The sequence below is a fragment of the Cryptococcus neoformans genome, chromosome 8 (assembly GCF_000149385.1).
Source record: "Cryptococcus neoformans var. neoformans B-3501A chromosome 8, whole genome shotgun sequence".
NCBI lineage: Eukaryota > Fungi > Basidiomycota > Tremellomycetes > Tremellales > Cryptococcaceae > Cryptococcus > Cryptococcus deneoformans.
In genome coordinates this window covers 290,178-310,711 of record NC_009184.1, presented here as the reverse complement: position 1 = coordinate 310,711, position 20,534 = coordinate 290,178, and the positions used below count along the sequence as shown (strand labels likewise).

At 51.8% G+C, this 20,534-nt stretch overlaps 8 protein-coding genes across 8 annotated transcripts in view; 4 read left to right on the top strand and 4 right to left on the bottom strand.

The window, feature by feature from the left end:
* Positions 1-60: 60 nt before the first annotated feature.
* Positions 61-2,252, top strand: CNBH1190 (hypothetical protein; the record flags this gene model as incomplete). Its single annotated transcript, XM_768981.1, has 8 exons — positions 61-214; positions 269-406; positions 461-598; positions 639-800; positions 846-1,397; positions 1,448-1,720; positions 1,774-2,061; positions 2,113-2,252. 8 exons carry the CDS (start codon positions 61-63, stop codon positions 2,250-2,252), a joined length of 1,845 nt encoding a protein of 614 aa, XP_774074.1.
* A 224-nt stretch (positions 2,253-2,476) lies between these two features.
* CNBH1180 (hypothetical protein) lies at positions 2,477-7,131 on the bottom strand (the record flags this gene model as incomplete). The annotated part of the gene is made up of 8 exons (XM_768980.1): positions 2,477-2,500; positions 2,561-3,057; positions 3,113-3,255; positions 3,324-3,414; positions 3,469-3,784; positions 3,836-5,215; positions 5,283-5,672; positions 5,758-7,131. 8 exons carry the CDS (start codon positions 7,129-7,131, stop codon positions 2,477-2,479), a joined length of 4,215 nt encoding a protein of 1,404 aa, XP_774073.1.
* A 1,265-nt stretch (positions 7,132-8,396) lies between these two features.
* On the top strand, positions 8,397-11,567 carry CNBH1170 (hypothetical protein; the record flags this gene model as incomplete). The annotated part of the gene is made up of 4 exons (XM_768979.1): positions 8,397-9,027; positions 9,113-10,245; positions 10,306-11,364; positions 11,418-11,567. The coding sequence occupies 4 exons, from the start codon at positions 8,397-8,399 to the stop codon at positions 11,565-11,567; spliced, it is 2,973 nt and encodes a 990-aa protein (XP_774072.1).
* A 164-nt stretch (positions 11,568-11,731) lies between these two features.
* On the bottom strand, positions 11,732-15,073 carry CNBH1160 (hypothetical protein; the record flags this gene model as incomplete). The annotated part of the gene is made up of 6 exons (XM_768978.1): positions 11,732-11,859; positions 11,928-13,050; positions 13,081-14,058; positions 14,098-14,785; positions 14,837-14,910; positions 14,951-15,073. The coding sequence occupies 6 exons, from the start codon at positions 15,071-15,073 to the stop codon at positions 11,732-11,734; spliced, it is 3,114 nt and encodes a 1,037-aa protein (XP_774071.1).
* A 1,027-nt stretch (positions 15,074-16,100) lies between these two features.
* CNBH1150 (hypothetical protein) lies at positions 16,101-17,241 on the top strand (the record flags this gene model as incomplete). The annotated part of the gene is made up of 4 exons (XM_768977.1): positions 16,101-16,281; positions 16,330-16,557; positions 16,613-17,068; positions 17,105-17,241. The coding sequence occupies 4 exons, from the start codon at positions 16,101-16,103 to the stop codon at positions 17,239-17,241; spliced, it is 1,002 nt and encodes a 333-aa protein (XP_774070.1).
* A 3-nt stretch (positions 17,242-17,244) lies between these two features.
* CNBH1140 (hypothetical protein) lies at positions 17,245-18,225 on the bottom strand (the record flags this gene model as incomplete). Its single annotated transcript, XM_768976.1, has 5 exons — positions 17,245-17,492; positions 17,560-17,656; positions 17,698-17,994; positions 18,039-18,138; positions 18,182-18,225. The coding sequence occupies 5 exons, from the start codon at positions 18,223-18,225 to the stop codon at positions 17,245-17,247; spliced, it is 786 nt and encodes a 261-aa protein (XP_774069.1).
* A 436-nt stretch (positions 18,226-18,661) lies between these two features.
* On the top strand, positions 18,662-20,400 carry CNBH1130 (hypothetical protein; the record flags this gene model as incomplete). The annotated part of the gene is made up of 6 exons (XM_768975.1): positions 18,662-18,719; positions 18,780-18,844; positions 18,895-19,061; positions 19,118-19,271; positions 19,322-20,008; positions 20,071-20,400. 6 exons carry the CDS (start codon positions 18,662-18,664, stop codon positions 20,398-20,400), a joined length of 1,461 nt encoding a protein of 486 aa, XP_774068.1.
* Positions 20,401-20,442: 42 nt separating this feature from the next.
* The window catches only part of CNBH1120 (hypothetical protein), a gene marked incomplete at both ends in the record, with an annotated part of 2,091 nt that continues 1,999 nt past the window's right edge, over positions 20,443-20,534 (bottom strand). The window contains one exon of the mRNA XM_768974.1: positions 20,443-20,532. Coding sequence (XP_774067.1) covers positions 20,443-20,532 — 90 coding nt within the window. The remainder of the gene's footprint in view (positions 20,533-20,534) is intronic.

The following is a 20,534-nucleotide window of genomic DNA, read 5'->3' as shown; positions in this document are numbered from 1 at the left end:
AAGTACTGGTACTGTTATTACGAAATGTCCAGCAAGATACCTGCCACTATCCACTGCAGCATGTCTCGCACCCAGCATCCTGACCTGACCTACTGGCAGGACACAGTTGAACGCCTCACAGCCTTATGCAGTCGTCTGCAGCATCCACGTCAATCCACCTCCGAAACCGAAATCATCGACATCTTAAACGGCCTGGCCGTAGCCTTGCGCGACGGTATGTGCTCACCTTGCTGTCCGAAGCAGACAAGATAGTAATTCATATCTGCAGAGTCTCTGAGGACTCCTATTGGATCTTTGGGACTACCAGATACACTTACCGAATTATTGCAACAAGCAATTACTGTTGATTTGGAAGAAGTGGTCAAGCAGGTTGGTCGAGTGGCCGCGAATCTGGCAGTTGAGAATGGTGCGTTGTATACATTATTACAGAGGGTTACATAGCCTATCTTACGTCTGGAAGATTTCAACAGAGAGCTCCTAGCGAAGGCTGGCTTCATCGGCCACGTTCTTTCTCCCTCTGTCCTGGACCGTAATTCGTCCCATCCCAGCGATCAAGCCCTAGTAGCCAGTTTGTACAATTTGGTTGTACAAGGAAATAGTAAGCAACCAATCTATTAAACAGTCAAACTGAAGGGTAGGTCTTTGCATCTCCGTTTTCCAGCAAGAAAACCACCTCCGGTGTTTGTGCCGCCTCGCTGTTGATCATCTTCAACAAGTTCACAAATCAAACGCCGTGGGCACTGTGGACCTTACTATTGCACAATGGCTCTGGTCAATATTAAGTGTAGTGATCAACGATAGTGGGTGATGAAAAATTATTCCAGGCGTCTTCTAACTCTCATCAGATGGTGACAAAGACTGCAAGATGTCAGACCAATTACCCCTCCTCGATCTTTTCAAACATTTTCCGTACTGGACTCCTCCCGGTTCATTATCGGATTTTGTGATAGAGAGTGGACCAGAACCCCCCTTGAATATTCTCCTTTCCTCTTGCCAAGTCATAGAAAATATTCTTTCAGACCATTCAGATATATTGAAGCAACTTATAGAAGACGACGACAGGTTGCCCAAAGCGGCCAAGCATCCTCTCGAGCTCGTCCTTGATTTTGTGGAATTCGCCAATCTGCCTCTAAGCTGGACAAACGCTACCACTGAACAACGCGATGATGGTGAAAGTGCTTCTCAGGAGGAGGATTTTGATGCAAGAAAATTGTTCGGAGAGGCAAAAGCTTGCCTTGTCAACGGAATTGTTTCATTTAGCAGCGAATCAGCATCCAGTACTCTTCCCTTGGGATTCTTCTGGACTCGTATGCGCAGCTGGCTTGACAGTGATGTGTCAAATAGAAGAGATCTGGTGGAGTGTGCACTGCTCAGCTATGGCAATAGCATCACTGGAGGTTCGTCATCGCAGTTTGCCGAACACTTTTGATCAGCTGACTCTTCATAGATACCGACGCTATCGAGTATCTTGATGGCGAGACCACCTTGCTTCCCCGAATTAAATCGTTACTGAAACCAGACGTTCCGGCAACAACACAACATGCTGTTGTTGGCCTTCTAAGGAACCTTTCCATCCCCGACCAGAATAAGAATGTTCTTTACGAAGCGGGAGTTATAGATGACTTGATAGGTATGGGCGTCTGGTCTGAGAACAGAGACATGTTAGGATCAGTACAAGGGGGCGTGGTAGGCATATTCAAGAACCTGTGTAGAAATCAATGTCCGTCATTTCACGCCGGAAAAATTCAGTGTGCTGACACCTACTGGGCTCAGCTGACATCGCATCTTACATTATGGCCTCCTATAAAGATGACTTGATTTCCCTGTGCAAACGTACAAACGACCAAGCGATCAAATTTGAGGGCACGCGCGTATTTGTCAATGCCGCCCGCAACCTTCCGAAGGGTATGGATTCTCAAGGCGTAAATGCCCTCTGCGATGAACGTATAGTCAAGCTATTGGTGGATATGATGTTAAATGCGTCCCAATACCCCTTGTTGGAGAATGAAGCGGTTCTGGGACTGGCTTTCTTGTCCATGTTCAGTTCAGCAAACGCATTAGGTACGTGGCCTTGGGACTTCATGCAGACGCTGCTAATGTCTTCACCTGTAGTCATGGAGGAACTGACCGCTGAGAGAGAAGGTGGGACAGGCAAGACACGCCTTGAACAGATGGTCGCAAACAAGGATCTGCTGAAAGAGGGTCGAGAAAATGCCGAGGCTTTATTGACTTTGATGCGTGATAGATTATAGAAGCATAGACTGTGCATAAATGAAACAATTGTACAATGAAGCCCGATCTAAAGCCTGCGTTCATCTACTGGCGGCATGCTCGTAACTTCTGTATATACAGCGAGGAGTTTTATGCTACTAAATCTTCCGTTGTCATGTCAATATACAGTTAGAAGGTCGTAAAGTATCGGATACGGATTAGAAAAGGTAGATATATATAAAAAAGATGCAGAAAAGTTCGTGAATTAGCCAATGCTGAGTTTTGAGGTCTGCAGAGAACATGAGCACCAATACAAACTTTCAACGCACTTGCCACCCTCGCGACTTACAGTGAGAGAGCCACTTCTGGCAGAAGTTTGATGAGCAAGCCTTGAAGAGCTCATGGCTTGGCCAATCCTTGATGTCGAAGCGGTCGAGGCGTGATATGGGTGCTTTGCAGGCGCCAAAGGCACCGGCGAGGAAATGAGGAGTTTAGATTTATCCTTGTCTTTCATGCTAGAAGTTGATAATTCTGAGAGATTCTTCGAACTGATTCTTGTCGACGTATGTGAGGTCCCGAACAATCGCGAAGATCGCTCAGTAGTAGTGGCACGTTTTTCGTCGCGGCTAGGTGTTGGCGCGTAACGCCTTCGCCCTGCCAGGATCCAAGGATGACGCATAGCGGGTTGAGGTTTGAGGCGCTTATCGGGATCCCAAGTGAGACAGCGGGCAATGAAATCGACGAAAAGCTCGTCATCGCATTTGAGGACGCCGGCTAGGGTCTTGGATCCAGGACGTCGTCGTCGACCCTTGGCATTGACGAAAGGACGAGGTGCACCGGTAGCGTCTGCGCATTGGTCAGCATAGCTCTATTGAGTTGCAACGGGGATAAATAAGCTCACCGAAAAAGTTTTTACGTCGTGATGCCTTTTCAATCAAATAGCGATCGGGCACACCGAGGACTTCCATGATACAGGCCAGCTGCTCGTGTTCGTTTTCCCCGGGGAAAATGGGAACACCTGTATAGAGCTCGGCAAGAATGCAGCTGGAAATGTCAATCAAGGTCAGCAGCCGCTTTTCGATGACCTGCAATCGACAGTGTGGGGCGCTCACCCTAGAGACCACATGTCAATCGCCATGGCGTAGTTCATGCCGAGAATAACTTCTGGACTTCGATAGAAGCGGGATTGTATATAAGTGTAAACTTGTACAACAAGCATTAGCATCCTGCCACTGAAAAGACATGACCCAAACTCACCCTTCTCTGTCTCCAAGCAACTGCTTCCAAAATCAATCACCTTGATCGCGCTCTTCGAGGGGTGACAGAGCAGGATATTTTCGGGCTTCAAGTCACAGTGAACGATCCTGTGTGATCTCATCAACTGCAAGGAACCCAGCATCTGGGTGGTAAACCTCCTGATGAGCACTGTCGAAAAGCCGGCAAAGTGGTTTGCTTTGATAAGCTCGTAAAGATTGATGCTCAAGAGCTCTGTGACGATACAGAGATGGTTGCGGAAAGAAAAGCTATCAGTCATACGGACCATGAAATGTTTGTCTTCGGGGTCCTGCAGAGCCTTGTCAGTATATATATATCTTGCACATCGCGTCTTCCGATAAAAACTCACCCATTCAATCAACTGCTGCAAGATCTTGACTTCCACCAGCGCTTGAGTATGGAACCGTTTCTTGTTCCTAATGATTTTAACTGCTACCGACTTGCCCGTTTTATGGTCCCGACATTGGACGACCTGCCCAAACGATCCTTTACCTAGAATACCTACCACTTCGTACCTATAACAAAGATGATCACCCTCCACCACGAGATAATCACCTCGCTCATCATCATATCCGTGATTGAACATGGCTCCTCCCGGCTGAGACGGCCGACGGATCGTACCTGGGGTGGGACTGTAATAGATATAGTCGAAATCGAGCACCTCCTTCCTTTCTGCGTCAGACATCTTTGCAAGGTTCCTGGTGATGAACGCGCGCTGAGAGAGGGGCTCAACAGGGGTGATATCCCTCGGGAACTCGGTCACATCCGACAGGTCATCCTTCTTATTCGCCGCTGCGCGCTCTCGTCGCCTCTTGATATAAGCCTCCATCTCCGCATCTCCACTAGCTTCATCATCGTCCGCGGGACTCATCGAGGGCGACGAGTCGGCCAAAGACAGCTTGCGGTAATTCGAACCGGGAGTACCAGCGGAATAGGAAGAAGGCAGGCGGGAAGAGCTCGGCACAGCCATGCTTGAGTGCATAGATTTTGATGGCTTGACAGGCGAGTTTTTCCCAGAGGAGGACCCGTCCTGTCCGTCCTTGGATTCCCGCCGCTTGTTCTTGAACTCTCGGCTTGCGCGCTTGGCGCTGGCGGAAAGCGTCATGCTGGTGACAGTCGATGCGGGCGGTGGTTGAGGGAGGTGCCTTCTCGAAGGCGGGACGGCGCCGGTGTACGCTTCTTTGCTGCGTGGGGGCGGATCAAAAGGCCGATTGTTCACGCGACGCGTCTCTTGTCGGGCCGACATGGGAGCAAGCAAATGAGCTCGGTGAGCACCTGAAGTAGTCAGGCGAGGCGTCGTTGGCATATGTGGTATACCGTCGACCATGCCAAACTCTGATACAGGAGGACCGCCGCGCTGCTGTTGCTCGCCTGCGCCCGATACGGTGTTGCTGATTTTCCTGGTCGTAGGGAATGGGGGAGGCGGCATCCCGCTGTGGGCGGTCACAGTCGCCGGCGATGGAGCCGGGCGTTGGGTCATCCGAGGAATCTTGGTAGGCGTGGTGGAAGGCAAGTTTCTCGGAGAGTTGGAGTACCTCGCACCTTCCGGAGGTCGAGCAGGCGAGCCCATTATCGCAGGCAAACGGTCAAATGTGTTGCTGCCGCTGATGGTCGTCGCATCGCTATTGCTTGAAACCGCTGAACCACGGGTTCCAAAGGAGCTGTCCGCTGAAGACTGGTGCTTGAGGCCTGGGAATGGGTTTGGAAGATCTCCAGATATGGAGAGTGTCTGCAACTCGGTCAGCCATCACCATCCGTTATTTTCCATCTCACTAAGAAAAAGTAAAAACGCAAACCCTCACCTTTCCACGTTTCCGGCCAGTCCACCCCGACGTCGCGCTCGCGCTCGGCGCACTTGTAGGCTTGACCTCTTCCTTTCCCTTTGCAGAAACTTGGGATTGACTCGTTTGCTGCGCCAGACCGCGTTTTGACGAGCTTCCTCTAAGCATGGACGGGAAATGCATCCCCAGCACCGACTTGCGCGACTGGGAGCTTGGGACGGCGGCCGTCTTCTCAGTCTGTTTGGGCGTCTCGGGCAACGGCACGGGCAGAGGCGCTACCGATTGACTAGCCTTGCTTTGGAATGAAGAGGATGAGGATCGGCGGAAGAAGGGGATCGAAGAAGGCGTGAGGCGTTTGTTGACGTTGGAAGCCTTTGATGAAGGCGGTGCGAGAGGTGTTGCACCCTGCGGACCGGAATCACCACCTGCCGACTCTTTGCCGTGAACACTAGAGCTCGGGGAGAAGAGTTCGGCGCGATGGATTTCAGACCATGGCGTCTGGGGACTTTTGCGGTGTCGTCATTCTCATCTCGTCCACCGAGGATGCAGACGATGCCGCCGATTTGAGGTTGAGCGCCGAGGAGAAGGACCACTTTTTGTGCATCTTTGGTTGGGCGGGCACGGGCACGGGTGCGGTAGTCGATGGTGATCCGGGTTCAAAAGGTGAAGATACAGCAGGCGGCTCGGGTGAAGGTTCACGCATGGGCACGTAGCTGGGCGGTCGCATGGCGCTAGACTGTGCGGGCATGCTCTGCTTCTTGTTGACGTACACCTGGGGAAGCGGGGGTACCGGCGGAACACTCTTCTCCGTCTCTTCGGGCTGGTCTACATGGACTCCGGCCTGTGCTGCAAACGTATCACTCCCTCCACTGGCCCGTCGCGGCTTGTTGCTGCTGCTCGCCAAATCGGCGGAAGACATGGTCGTCGCTGTAGTGGGCAAGGACTGTGAGTCGTGCGAATTGGGCGTACCGGTTACGCTCGCAGAGGAAGAGGACTCGCGATTGGGCGGGATACGTGCGCGTGGAATAGGAATGGCGGGGAGATCTTCAGTCAAGTCAATCCAGTTACTGAGTGGGGAACCCGTAGCGTCCTTGAAGGAGCCAATACTTGGTTTAGAAGGGATCTTGCCTTCAGACCTGCTCTTGCTTTCGGCAACAGGGGTACCAGGGCGTGAACTGGCAGCAGAGGGACCGCCTGATGATTTCCCCTTTGCCTTGTTCTTTCCGGGGGTGCCGGTAAGCCCATCGAGTTTCCTCAGCGCCTCGTCGACATTCGGATCCAGCTCTTTCGGTTTTGGCGTTGTCCGTTGCTGTTTTTGGGACTTTTGCGATTTTTGAGAGTCTTCACGCTGAACGCCTTTGGATGGAAAGTAGGCGTTTGAGGCGGACGCGCTGCCGGGAGGAGTGCCGGAAGAGATATTTTGGGTGGAGCCACTTGCGCGGAGGAACTGATTGATTGAGGCAGATGATGGACTAGGTGGAAGGTGCGAAAAGTCCTTGACGGCGAATTGCTTGAGGATGTCGTGGGAAGGGTTGTGGCGCGAGGGGTTTGGAGGGGTTTTTCTGCTATCACGACTCGCGCGCTGTGAAAATGTCTGGGAATCGGCAAAGCCTGGGGGTGGAGGTGGCTTGAGTGGTTGAAGTGTTTGAGGTGGCTGGAGAGATTGAGAAGGACCCGGAAGTTGAGAAATGCTGGCTGCTGCATTGGCTCGTTCCTGACGACGAGCGTATATCCGCGAACGAGCACTCCCCGGCGAAGGAGGGAGTATGGATTCTAGTCGGGGTAAGACTGGGCTCTTTGGCGAGTCCATCTTTGGCGAGTCCATCTTTGACGAGTCCGACGAGCTCATCTTTGGCGAGTCCATCTTTGGAGACGTCAATGTCGCAAGAGAGGCGGCTAGTGATGCTTCCATTGACGAGTCAAAGTTGAATTGCGCCAGGGAAGCGAGCGAATAGAGTGATCCATCGTGGGCGGCAGTGTTTGGTGCTGTAAGAGTCTCACGCTGTGTGGCTGGCGATCTTGTGTCGCGCGGACGGGGAGGCGACTGTGTCGCCGAGGTAGGCCTCGGACGTACCGTCGAATGGTCCCCTTGCTGGACCGTTGTGGGCGTCTGCGGCCGGGGCGGTAGACGCGAGGGGCTGCCCATATTATGCGGCATACTGGGAGCACGATTGTGGACGCCGGAACCAGGCCATCGCGGAGTGGAAAGCTCGCCGACGCCCACCAAGGTGCGGCGGTCGATGCTCGAAGGGTGGGGCTGGGCGGAGCCGGGCAGCTGGGCAGAGTACGGGGCGGACGCAAGCGGAGAGGTGGGATAGGCATGGATGCTGGCCGTCAGCGCTGTGCCGTGTGGCAGGAACTCACGAGTTGCGGCTGGCGTCGCGCGGCAAGTGCGGGCCGCTGGAAGACGCTTCGTGGCCTGGCGGATGCGGCAGCGGCCTGGACATGCGCTGCGACTGCGACGTCAGCGATGGCGACGGCGGGAAAACTCACAGGCTCGGTGAACACCCGTCGGCCGTCAGCTTCGTGGCCTGCGCCGAGGCCGAGCCCGACAGCGCCGTACCTGCTCCCGTCTGTGCGTGGGCCAAGGTCGAGCGCGGCGGGGGCGGGCGCTCTCCGGCCGCGCGGCGACGAGCTCATGGACGCCACGGCGCTGGAGCTCGGGGGCCCGTGCTGGTCGCCGGGCGGGGGCGCGTTTGCGGGCTGTGGGTGGGTGTGGGGGATCTGCGCGGCGGGCTGGAGGGCGCTGTCTGGGTAGCCGCGGGGGGCTTGCGGCGGGGGCGGGAGGCGGGTCTGTGGCCCGGGGGAGCTCATAGCGGGGAACGGGGGGCGGGGCGCATAAGCGGGCTGCGTGGCGGGCAGCGGCGTGGACAAATTATACCAACAGCTGCTCTCAGCAGTGGTCCGAGCGTCGCTCTGCTCACATATCCCCCGGCGAACAGCAGCTCCCGGATCAGAGCACGTGGCCACACGCGTCAGCCACGTGGCGCAAGTGACGTGGGATTAAAAGTGGAGTGGAGCGCCCCGCCGCGGCTGGCTTTGAGCCAAACAAACGGCACAAACCCCCTAGTACTATACTATTACACATTCCCGTCTTCAGCACCCAGCCACGCCCCCTCTTCCCATCCCATGTCCGCCCTCCAACCCGGACCCCTCGCGCCACCCTGCCCGCCCCGCCCCCTGCACGTCCACGGCAACTCCACATGGACAGACGACGAGGATCTCTCATCGGATGACGACGAGGCCGTCTTCTTCGGCGCCCACAAACCGGAAGAAGTCCACCTGGTGGCAAAGCTCTCGGCTGCCGTCCAATCACCAGCTCCTTTTATTCCCAGGGTCAAGAAGCGGGATTCGCGAGAGTTTCTGAGAAGAAAGACCTTGCTTCTGCCAACAGACAAGAGAAACCAGAAGAACCTCAACCTCTCGGCGCAAGATTCAGCGAGGCTCTATCCATCACAGTGGAGCGACGATGAAGGGTCCTGCTCGACACCCGCCAGATCCGGCCATCCAGCATCAGCATCGACGCCCAGTCAAGCAGGACAAGATCCGTCAGACCTCACTCTAAAGTTTGAAACATGGCACCTGTCCACACCGCGGGACGACGAGTCCGAGTCAGCAGAGGAAGCGAGCGATAAAGAAAATGTCCCTGTTCCACCTTGTGCTGGCGTGCAAGGGCCTGTAGACGCAGTCCCGCTAGACGAGCTTTACATGGAAAGACAAGGCATACTGGACCTGCAAGGCAGCGACCAAGGCAAGTCTTGTCTGTTCGCATGTCCTCGCGCTGACTATCCATACAGACATCCCGCAGCTCAACATGGGCGGACTGCATCTGTCCGACTTTTCAGATCAAGAATCAGGCGCGATATTCCAAGGTCTCGATATCCTCGACGAGTTTTACCTCGAGCATGTCGCCGAGGAACATCGCTCGCCTGAGCATCCAAGGTCATCGACACCCTTGCAATCAGACGAATCAAACCCGTTGGATTTCGACTCCCCACTGGAAGTAGCTCGTGCTGGTCCGGTTGCCATTCCAGTCCTCTCCTCGCATCACTTTGCTTCTATCCGGGCAGACGTTGGTTCACCGTGTCGTAATCTCCCGCCATCTCCCATACTCAGCGCCCCCGTAGAGCAAGAGACTACCTCGGTCAAACTGGCAAGCCTCGAAAGCCCCACTCACCAGCCAGCCAGCTTGTCCATCGCGACCCCATCCCGCGCCACGGCGTTACCCCCTGCCGACCTCGTCCAACGCGGCGCAAAAACGCTCAAAGCCTCTACAACAAAACATGCCCCTCCTCCCCCTGCAGTAGACACCAAGAAGGCGGCAGCCTTGAAGAGCGCAATCAGAGGCCAGTTGGATTCGGCCGTGTTGGCTAGGATAAACCCGGGTGCACCAAAAAGCGTATCAGGATCGCATACGACTTCCTCCGCCAGAGTCGTTTCCGAGAATTCTGTCATCGAAGCGACGGAGAAGCCCAAACAAACCCTACCGCCACTCCAACCGAGACCCGAGCCGAGACTGGTCAAGAAACCGCATCCCATCTCCAGACCGACTATCCCCTTATCATCCTCCGTCAACCGCACCATCCCCAGACCCGCGTTAGCCAGCAAAACGGCATTGCCCCGGCCTAAATCCACCTTGCCTACCAAGACGACAAGCATGCTCCCACCCCCATCTTCAATCCCGCTCAAGCGCCCAGCGTCTTCTCAGACGCATGCCACGAGACACCCGACTGCCGTCCCCCTGTCCGTCACCCGTCCGTCGCATGCCCATCCGGCTGCCACGTTTGGCAAACCGCTGCTCGGCCAGCCTGCCCGTGTATTCCGAGAAGCAGCTACGCCCCTTGAGATAACGCCCGTCTTTTCAGTCGCAGCGGGAGGAGATCATTCGACGATGAGTATGAGCAGGATCGCACTCAAGTCGCCAGCAAAGCAGAATATGTACAAAAAGCCGTTGGGTGAAAATCATACCCCAAGAAAGGTGAGGATTCATTATTTCATTCTTGGCATCTCGTTATTGGACTAATCTTTGGTATGGAAGCTCGGGACGCCAATGAGGTTTGGGACGCCGAGGTTTGGTACGCCGAGGTTTGGTACGCCGAGGTTTGGGACTCCGCGACAGGGGCAAGGGATGTTCCCGCTCTCGCTCTCCATGGGTGTTGGCTGTGCCGCTCTGGCCCCTACTCCCTTATCAGCCTCCGTCCATCCGCCCATCACCGCCCTCCAAACCAACACCGCCCCGCCGCCCAAAGAAACCGTGCCCCCCGTACCAGAACCAGTGGATGATAGCCCTCCCGCCAGCCACACACGACATGCAGAAGCCGCCGCCGACGCTACGTCAGCCGACACTACCTCAACCCCACCTTTTTCCCCGCCGCAAAGCTCTACGAGGTCGTCTGGCACAATGAGTGAATCTCGGACCGAGCAGCAGGTATCATCTCAACCCGCATCTTCTTCCCCATCACCCAACCGCCCAGCCCGCTCCAAACGGTCCACCTCGTCATCCACCAAATCCGCCAAACCCTCTAAACGCCCCACCACCACCACCCCCACCCCCACCGCATTCCCCCCCGCTCTGACCGAGAAACAGCTCAAGACGACCACCGCCCGCAATACTGCACGCAACCAAGTCTACCACTGCGCCATTGACCGGAAAGTCATCCGTCAACGCGGTCCACGGCCGCCCAGCCCCACGTCCAAAATCCGCACAACCTCGGAGAGAGATGAGGCCGATAAGAAGAATAGCCGCGAAGCCCGTGCGAAGCGAAGGATGGGGATACAGAGCGGCGAGGAGGAAAAGGAAAAGGACAAGAAAAAGGAGAAGCCGGTGATTGAAAAGCTGGAGCTGGTGAAAGCGCCAGGGGACGATGATGATTGGACGTACAAGACGCCGCCGCCCCATCGGCCTTTGAAGCGAGCGAGGAGGACAAGCGAAGCAAAAGATCAAGGCGAGGAGGAGGAGGAGAAGAAAAAGTTGAGATGGGATAGGGTCGTCTCCGTGATTAGGGATGATGGAAACGCGAGTGGGAGTGCAAAGTCGTCGTCGGACGATGGGAAAGAAAGGGATGGTGAAGAGTTGAAAAGCTGTATCAAGACGAAAGTGAGTAAACGGTTCAACCAAAGGATCGAGCTGATGAATGAATCATGAACCAGGTACCTCTTGACGAGCATGGCAATGTGTTGAATGCTCAAAGACCTGTTGATAATCTCAAAAGAACAAGAGTCGTGGTTACCGCAGTTTTTTATGACGGAGAAGAACATGTTCCTGCACCAGCAACAGCTACGCGATCGAAGAAGAAGTAATTGTTTTTTTTTTTTTTTTCACGATTGAACAAGGTGACTTGTTACCGATTAGGACGTTTGATTTTTTCATAGTTGACGGTTGTACTATAATTTCATGTCTTTTATGCATGCTAATTAGGCCAAAAAAAAATCGAAACGTTAATCATCTATGTCTTCATTATCCATCACCCTTCGTAATCTTCGCTATACACTACAATATGGCCACGCCTATCACCACGACGGATACGTGATGGGGAAATGGTCTTCGATACAAGGTTTCGGACCACAGTGTTAAGCGTGACTGGGCCGCAAGCTAGGGAAAAAAAAAAGTCAAAGTCAGCACTGACCCTCGCAAACAGATTCGATGAGCGTGAGACCTACTTGCTACAATTAAACTACCTTGCGCAATCTCAATCTCCTCCTCCAACACGGCTGACAATTTCGGCTTTCCCGCTCTGGCCATCTCGCTCATCACACACATTGCCGCGTAATCCGCTTCATCAATCCACAACCCCGCGTCTTCTTTTGGGTCCGCTCCCGAATTCTCAAGAAGAACCATACTCTGCGTTCGTGATGTCCTCGAAAGCGCAGTTTGAATATCCCTAAAGGGATCATTAGGGACAGCCACCTGAGTATCGTCCGTCAATGATGAATGTCCGACAGACGGACTTCCGTGTCCCTGGCTTGAGCCACCCGTAAATGGATCGTTGGCGGTATACGTCGAGTCAGATATAGATCGGACTGATTGATGGTTGCCGTGGTAAGCGTTGAAGGGAGGGCTAGTGGGGAGCATGGAGATAGAAGTGGAAGGGGATAACATGGATTGGGGAACAGAATGGGAAGTAGAATGGATTAACATGGATTGGGAAGCGGAAGGAGACATGGCGATAGATGAATGACCTGCATGTCCACGCGATTCGTGGAAAGAATCGTAGAGACTGCTAGCAGGCGAGTGTCCATACCCTTGATTGCCATGGGCAAAAGATTCCTCGGGGTTATCATACGAGTATGTTGACTGGAACCGCGATGGCGGGTAAGATGGTGTTTGCGAAAGTTTCGCTGCTGATTTCCGTTTGGCAAACTTTCGAGATCTCGCACGTCTCAGTTTCCCCTGTTGTTCAAGTTTGGTAGACAGCCGGTTCTCCACAGGGTCATCCACATCCTCTTCATCCTCATAATTCGTCAAGTCAATGACATCCGCATAACTCTCCATGAGCGTGCTATCCACCGCTTCATCTCGATCAGTAGAAGAGTCCGCGCTCATCTCACTTGCAGCTGAATCGAACGAATTTGCTCGGGAGTGAGCGCCTCGAGCAAAGACAGGCTTGGGAGGTGCAAGGTCGTCCTTGACTCGTTGGGCTTTGGTCACAAAGATATCAATGTGAAGTTGATCCGCCGAGACCATGTCCTGACATCGCCTCAACTGACCCGCCACCCACGCGATCTCAGCATACTCTCTGACAACCCAGCAAAACCTTATTCGTCTGGTTTTCCCCACTTGATTCTTGATAGACATACAGACATGCTCACACACTGCAGCTCCGAAACTGACACCTGATCCACCACATACTACAACAACTGTTGAATGATCCTTCCACCTTACCCGTTCCGACGAACCCATAGGACCGTCCACCCAGGCTTTCAAAAAAATCGGTGGTACGTATAGATTATTTTCGCCATTACTGGTACGCATGGAAGCAAGGGAGATGCGTTTATCCTTGACGCTATTGATACCAACAGCAGCCAGAGAACGCTGTCGGACGTAATTAAACAAACGCCTCGTGAGACCTTTTCGTGCCTTGACAAGTAACATGATTTCGTTGGGGTCGTTATTGAGAATCGTAAAGGGATGCGACTGGAACCAGGATAGCTCGGGAAGATAAAGCAAAACGCTTTGTCCGGGAGACCAACGGAATGGTCTGGCCACTCGAATCGTTAAGCGGATAGTTCTGGAAGGAAGAAGTTGCGCTTGGGCATGACCGATAGGGATGGTTGTGGGCATATAGGCAGGCAGACCGGGCGGGATACTATGAGCAACCGATTGTACCCTCTCATGATAGGGAGGAGAGACAGCGGCTGGGTCGCTGTCACTGTGACGAGCATCGTATGAACCGAGGGGTTGAAACGAACCCTCGTCGTAACCATTCTGGCCTCTAGTACCACCAAAGTCGCTCAGATCTCCGCTTGGTAAATGACCCATAGCTAAAGGTTTAGGAGGTGTTTTATCGGTGTAGGGATTACCAAAGTCGCGCTGAGGCGTCGAGTATGGGTCGCCCTGCTTGAAGTCTTGCTTACGGTGGGAGTATTGGTCATATGATCTTCCAGCAACGAGAGCACTGTACTTGTTCTTGCCGAAGATTCCATTGATCCTAGTCATTCGGATGAGACGTACACTTCTCTCACATCCCCAGAGAATGAGAGCTCCTGCCATCCAGAACCAGAGCACTGGATGATGGATAATGGAACAAACGATGGTTAAAAAGACGAGTACCACGTGGGCAATGTAGAAGAACTAAGGGGTCAGCGCCACTATGATTAGATTACGACTCACTTCAAAACCATGTTTTCGGACAGGCTTTAAACTAAGCACCATCACCGCCGTCATCAACCCATAGGCAATGCAACCAAAGATGAAATGGTAGCTATTCCAGATAGTGAACCACACAGCCCTACCATTACGCTTGTCTTTGAACAGTTGGATAGTCCACAAGATTGTGTGAACAGTGGTAAATGCCCAGACCAACCAAGCGGCGGCACGATGAAACAATGCGAGCTTATCAGAGTACAGATGTGTAAATGGACGAAGGGATAAAAAGGCGAATGGGGGCGCTTTGAGGGCGAAAAGAACTACGAGAGGTGTCATCGCAAACGCCATATATCCAAATCGATTCCCCGACGTCCAAAAGGCCTTGCTAATGCCGTAGGGCACAAATGCTCGCTTTCGATATGACGCAAAGTTGAGTATTGTCGAAGAAGGGTTTATGTAGTCGTAGCCGACCAGGCAGAGAACCACAGAAAGGATAATGAGAAAGGCGATTGACAGCATAGTGTTATTGCTTGGCAAAACTGTTCCTCTCCGCCCGTCTTTCGTGCCTAAAGCTTTCCGTCGCATACCCCATTTGGAATACCCCGCGCCGAGGGAACCTGCTGATAATCGTAGATGATGTGAAAGAGCATAGATGGCTGCAAGGCCTGCCAATATGATCCAGAACAGGTAGGCGTACCGGTACGATGGCCAGCTGCGACCACCGAAATCAGCCAGAGTCTCAGTTTATGATTGATCAACATACCTCATCATATGAGCATCCAGATACGAGGCCGCATAGTCCGCTCCTGATATCCCAGATGATACAGTGGGGTCCGCCTAATCAATCAACATCTTGTTCGTATCGTTAGGAACTTACTGGTAGCGCGCTGGTTACAGAACCTGTTACCTCAGGACTTTGAGCGTACGATGTTGTTGCCTTGTAAGGTGGTACGTAAGACGAAGCAGCTACTTCTGCTGAGGTGGAGCCGGTAACTGTCATTATATTAATCTGTAGACGTTATGTACAAAAAGAATGCCAGCCGCTGGCACTTGGCCAGCGAGGTGCGATGTTATATCTAGCGCGTCTACACGCTTGACAGGGCGAGATGTGTCGAATGCGGACTTTTTTTCTTTTCGGCGAGGACGGGGTAGGCGAGCGGTGGTAAATCGGAAGAGGAGGCAAGGAGGGAGGGAAGAGAGAATAGAGATCTGTACAGTTAGTTGGGAATAATTCTATGCGTATAATTGGAAAAGAAAAACGCCTCAGACATGTTCCCCTGTTTCCAGTTTCCTGGACACGCATTCCGGAAAATCGTCTCCTCTACTGCTGCGGCGGCAGGTTCACACCGGCGCCCCCCGGCCGCAAAAGATATAGTAGTAACCATGACGCGTCAAGATCGCTCAATCACTGCGTCGCCAACAGATCTGGACACCCATGCATGCATACTTTTAAGACCAAAAACCATCCTCGGATGCATGCTGGAGAGAAGTATTTTGTGCTCGCCAGCTCATCGCAAGAGAAAGAAAAGAAAAACAAACAAGCAAGGCAACCTTAATTATTGCTGCACCGCCATAATCGAAGAAGATCTCGTCGAAAGCCAAGAAATAAATTAATCCCGTGCCTGCGGCCTTTCTCTACCAAAGCGATCGTCGCGGACATTTTTATCAACAAAAGCAACAACCAGCAGCAGTCATCAGCGGTGAGTGTACTCCACTTTTTGTGTATTAAGCTGAGTTAACTCACCTTTGTCTCGCCAGAACGCTATACAGCCACGCAGCAGATATTGCAGTGTGACTAATGCTGACAGTGACAGAGTCTGGAGACGTCGTATCTTGCTCTTATTTTTTGTCTCGGTGCTACTATACCAGCACATAAAGAGTTGTTGTGGCCTGCTGTCTCGATCTAACAAAGTCGGTCTGTACGTGTACTGACAGAAAGATACGATTGCTCATTCTTAGACACCAACTGCATTTTTGTGGAAACAGCTGCATAACGACCACCATTGTATCAATCCATTTCCTCACTGATGTCTAATGATCGCCGCAATGGAATTGCGACTCGTCGGTACTTGGCTTTTGGCAACAACCTTTGTCGACAGCTAGACTACCGTGGATCTCTTGTCCTCAAGGAACCAAAAGACATCACGGACTGTTTACAAGGCTGGCAAGAGGTTGTCTGGCACTCCTACGCATGCACCATAGCTCAGAGTAAGATACACGAGCTACAGAGATTCCATTTGTACTGATCTGCAAAAGATTCGGCCTGGGAATGGTATGGATGGGGACTGGACCCATTGGTATCCAGAGATGAACCTAAAAAGCTAGAGTTCGATGGAAAACAATACACTCGAATCATTGGGTATGCCAGGCCTCTTGCTTTTCTGCAAGTAGACGGCCACGTTGTCAATCAAGAGGGACAAAAATCGGTCAAGGTTTGGAATGATGTCGTGGTTACGGAATTAGGCGCTACATATGGGTATAGATGTAGGTGCTACAGGTCTTTGAGACCATTACCGAAATGCCGCTAACATATCAATAGGGCAAGATGGTGTTTATTATTTTGAGTCTCTGCAAAACTTGCTGGACCATGAGAACCCTTTTGGCCCCCTCGAACATTCTCTTCTCCATCAGAAAACTCCTCTCAAACTCTTTGCTACAGAATCACAAGTGTACATCCTTGCTCAAGGGGCAATGTCACACCTATTCGAGGTGATAGATGCCCGCGCTCTTCCCCCTGGCCTTCGCCAGACTTGCAAAGATCCCGTCACGGTCAAGCTCGTAGAAGATCTTGAAGGATTGGGAGTGACGAAGCTCGTGACCGGATCGGCCAACCGTTTTCTAGCTCTGACTGAAGGAGGTGATGCGTATCTTTTAGCTTACAACTCTGATCCAGAGATGATCAAAGTCCCCAACGAAGAAGAAGTGCGATTGGCTGGGGTAGGCCCAGATTTTGTGATAGTCGTCACAGAGAACAATATATACGTTCAAGGATCAAGTAAGTCAAATATCTCTGACCGAAGCTGACAGCAAGATTCGTTCGGACAGCTGGGATTGCTTGGAGATAATCAGCCAGAGTTCATAAAGCTAGATATAGGGGAATTTAAGGCTGAACAGATTGAAAAAATCTATACATCACGATGGTCTACAATATTATGCGTCAGAGGATGAATATTAAGCGAGGTATATCCCTCTTCCTTTCTTTACACCATCCACAATTGCCTCACAACTCTTGTCAAAGGCCTCGGTCATCCCTTCCTCCCCCTCTCCTGGTCTAATGACATGTAAATCCCTCCCCTTTGGCCCCCATTCCTGCTTCAGCTCCCCGACCGCAGGATCCTCAAATACATGCGCATGTGCCTTGAGATACCCCGGCCAAACAATCTTGTTGAAATATTCCGGCGGGTCAATCCAGACCCCTCCTTCTGCAGCATCGTCAGGATCTAGCTGACATTAGTCGCTTCTTTCGCCAGACGGAAAGTAGCTCACGTTGAAGGACGTAGACTTGGCGTTCCTCTCTTCGGTCTTTAAGGACATCGTGGGGGACGCGAAGGAAGATACGGATATCCAGCATATCCACAACATCCTAACTCATGAGCACAATCCTATTTCATATCCACCACTTACCTTGTCATAATACAGCACGAAACCATCCACAATGACCCAAATCAACTCCACACCTTGCTCCCTCTGCTGTTTTGTCAACTCCTCAAATCTCCGCTGCCATCGCTCAAAGATCTGCTCATTCACTTCAATCTTATTCTCCTTATTGAGATGGTCGTGTGTATCATGGTCCCCTACATGACCCGTTTCGCGCACTTGTCGAAGCAAAGCGCGGAATTCGGACCATAAGATGCAAGTTTCGGGATCATCCCAGTCTTGGAGATCTGGGTATTGTTTCGAATATGGGACTTCCTCTGCAGGCTAACACATATTATTAGTTGGAGCTGCATGAAGTTGTGACTTACAGGACAAAGGTCGTCCTGATGGATGATAGCAGCGTCTGTAGGTAGCGCTCGGCGGATGTGCTTGGCAAGCAAGGTCTTGCCAGAGCAGCTTGCTCCTCTACTTTGTGTCAGGTCGTGACTGATTTGTGGAGCATGGCACTTACCCGATACCTATTACTACCACTTTATACTTTAGATTGGAGACCATATCCACAAATCGTGTATGTTAACGTCAAGAGAGTCTCGAAGGAAGCCGCAGTGGTCTGATGTCATGTCAACAACAAGATTCTCTGACGCGGATCTCGCCGGTTAACGAGTTAACTTATTCGCTCAGTTTTCAAAAGTCGTCGTGTTTTTTCCTTCTTATTTTTGATCAAGCACCGAGGCTCTGTAATAGTCTGCATTTCCTTCCCAGTGCACCCATGCATATACCGCTCTTGTGGTATCTTGTGTAAACGACATCGCTTCAAATCCTCGCTCCCCTTCAGCTCCTCTATTCTTCTAGTTCTGCACTTGCATTGATAAAAACTGAAGACGTCATAATATTATTACGAGACGCTTGAATTGCTCTACTGACCTGACTCATAAATTACCTCTATCTAATCTACATCTTAACTACTCTCACAGTATCAACAGTGGAAACAATGCTGCCCATAGAAGAGATACTTATCACTGCTCTTAAAGAGCATGATTACCGTGACAGTAAGCTTCATATCTCTTGATATCTCAAATCTGCGTGTTCATGTCCCTTTCCAACTCTAGATAACTCTGTTAACGTTGACGAACACATTCAACGAATAAAAAGACAGTTAGACGACCCATCATCCGTATGTAACACTCTTTTTCCTCACTCTATCCCACCGCTTACATCTCACAGATCCGCCCGTATTCCAAATCATCCACCCCTCTATCAGTCGTCTCTTTCCAATGTCTTCTTCAGGATACTGGATACCCCATGGAGGTGTACCTTCCGGGGAATATCGAAACTTCAGACCATGTAGATTGGAGTAAGCTGAAAGAAAGATGGGTCGGCTGGGGTGTTGAGTGAGTCTCTCCCTATCTCTGACGATTGTTTGACATGCAATTGACTTTTGTCCAAGGGTCCCTGGGGAACAGACTTGGGTAAAGGGAAAGACGGACCTCGCTGATGGTTTGCAACAGCTTTCCATAGAGCCTCAACCACTTCCGTCATCTGTTCACGCAAAGTATCCTCTTCCAGAGCGAAAAGGCGAATATGTCGGGGCTTTATTAAAGGTACATTCATTCCCATTCGCTCGAAGGACACCGGCTCACATTTTCTGTAGGTCTACGACGATGCTTCTTTCAGACCTGCATCGACACACGAATTCATCGGACTATTATCCACTTCGCCCATGCCCTCGAACGAGCCCGAAGAAGCTGATATAGTGCCCACCATCCACGTTCTCTCGCAACGCCAGGATACAGCTGCTCATGAAGTCACGCCGCAAGACGAAGAAATCCGCGAAGAATTGCTCGACTACCTGGCAACCGCATTCAACCCACCAGACAGGACTGCGGGCGAATATCTTTTGCTCCTCCTTCTCTCTTCCCCCACCGCTCGCCCTGCATCTCTCCCCGTGCTCGGTACGCTTTCTCTCAACTTTAGACGTCAAGCCTCATCCACAACCTCTCCCTTCAAGTCGGTGATCTCCTCGATCTCTCCCCGCGTCGTACCCCTTCCACTCACCATCCCCCTCTTACATTCCCACCCGTTTTCCCCTAGCATGACAGATACCACCGGTCTCAACGCTGGGCTTTTGCAGCTCAGCGAGGGGACGGTGTTGGTGGTGGAAGAAGATGCGATGGGTGACGGCGGTGCGCTCAGTGAAAAGGCGCTTGGGAACTTGAAAGCCCTAGTAAACTGCGTCAAGGACCAGAAAGTCAAGTATGAGTACCCTTATATGGATGGGCTCAAGATGGATTGTGCTGTCAGAGTGGCTATGCTCAGTCAAGGCAAGAGTTTGCTCCCTGTAAGTCTCATTATTTTCAATTAGGAATCTCGCGGATTGGTACTGAAACAAAGCATCTATAGGTTGACGTAGATATTCCTCTTCGGGAAGACGGCACGGCACCCACCAAACCTCCTTCGCTTGAAGCTTTTCGCTCATACCTTGCACGATATTCTTCACCTACCCACGCTTCACGGCTGGTCATCCCTGACGAGATTTCCCAGCTCATACAGGATCACTTTGTCCAAGAACGCAAGTCTAACGCTGCCGATGCAGAAGAGGCTTTGAAAAGGCGAATGAAAGTTGCGAGAATCGTCGCCTTATCTTACCCGCACGCGACACTGAACAAGGAGGTTTGGGAAAGAACTGTTAGATTAGATCAAGAAGTAGCCAAACGACACGCAATGTCATGAACATGGATACACTATTTTAATTGTTTTTTTATAAAGCCCTCCTTACGCGTCTATAAGATTATCTTCCTTATTCTCTTCGGGTTGTTCAGCACTAGTTCCCTTGGGCCTACGCGCATAGAATTCGGCGAGAATCT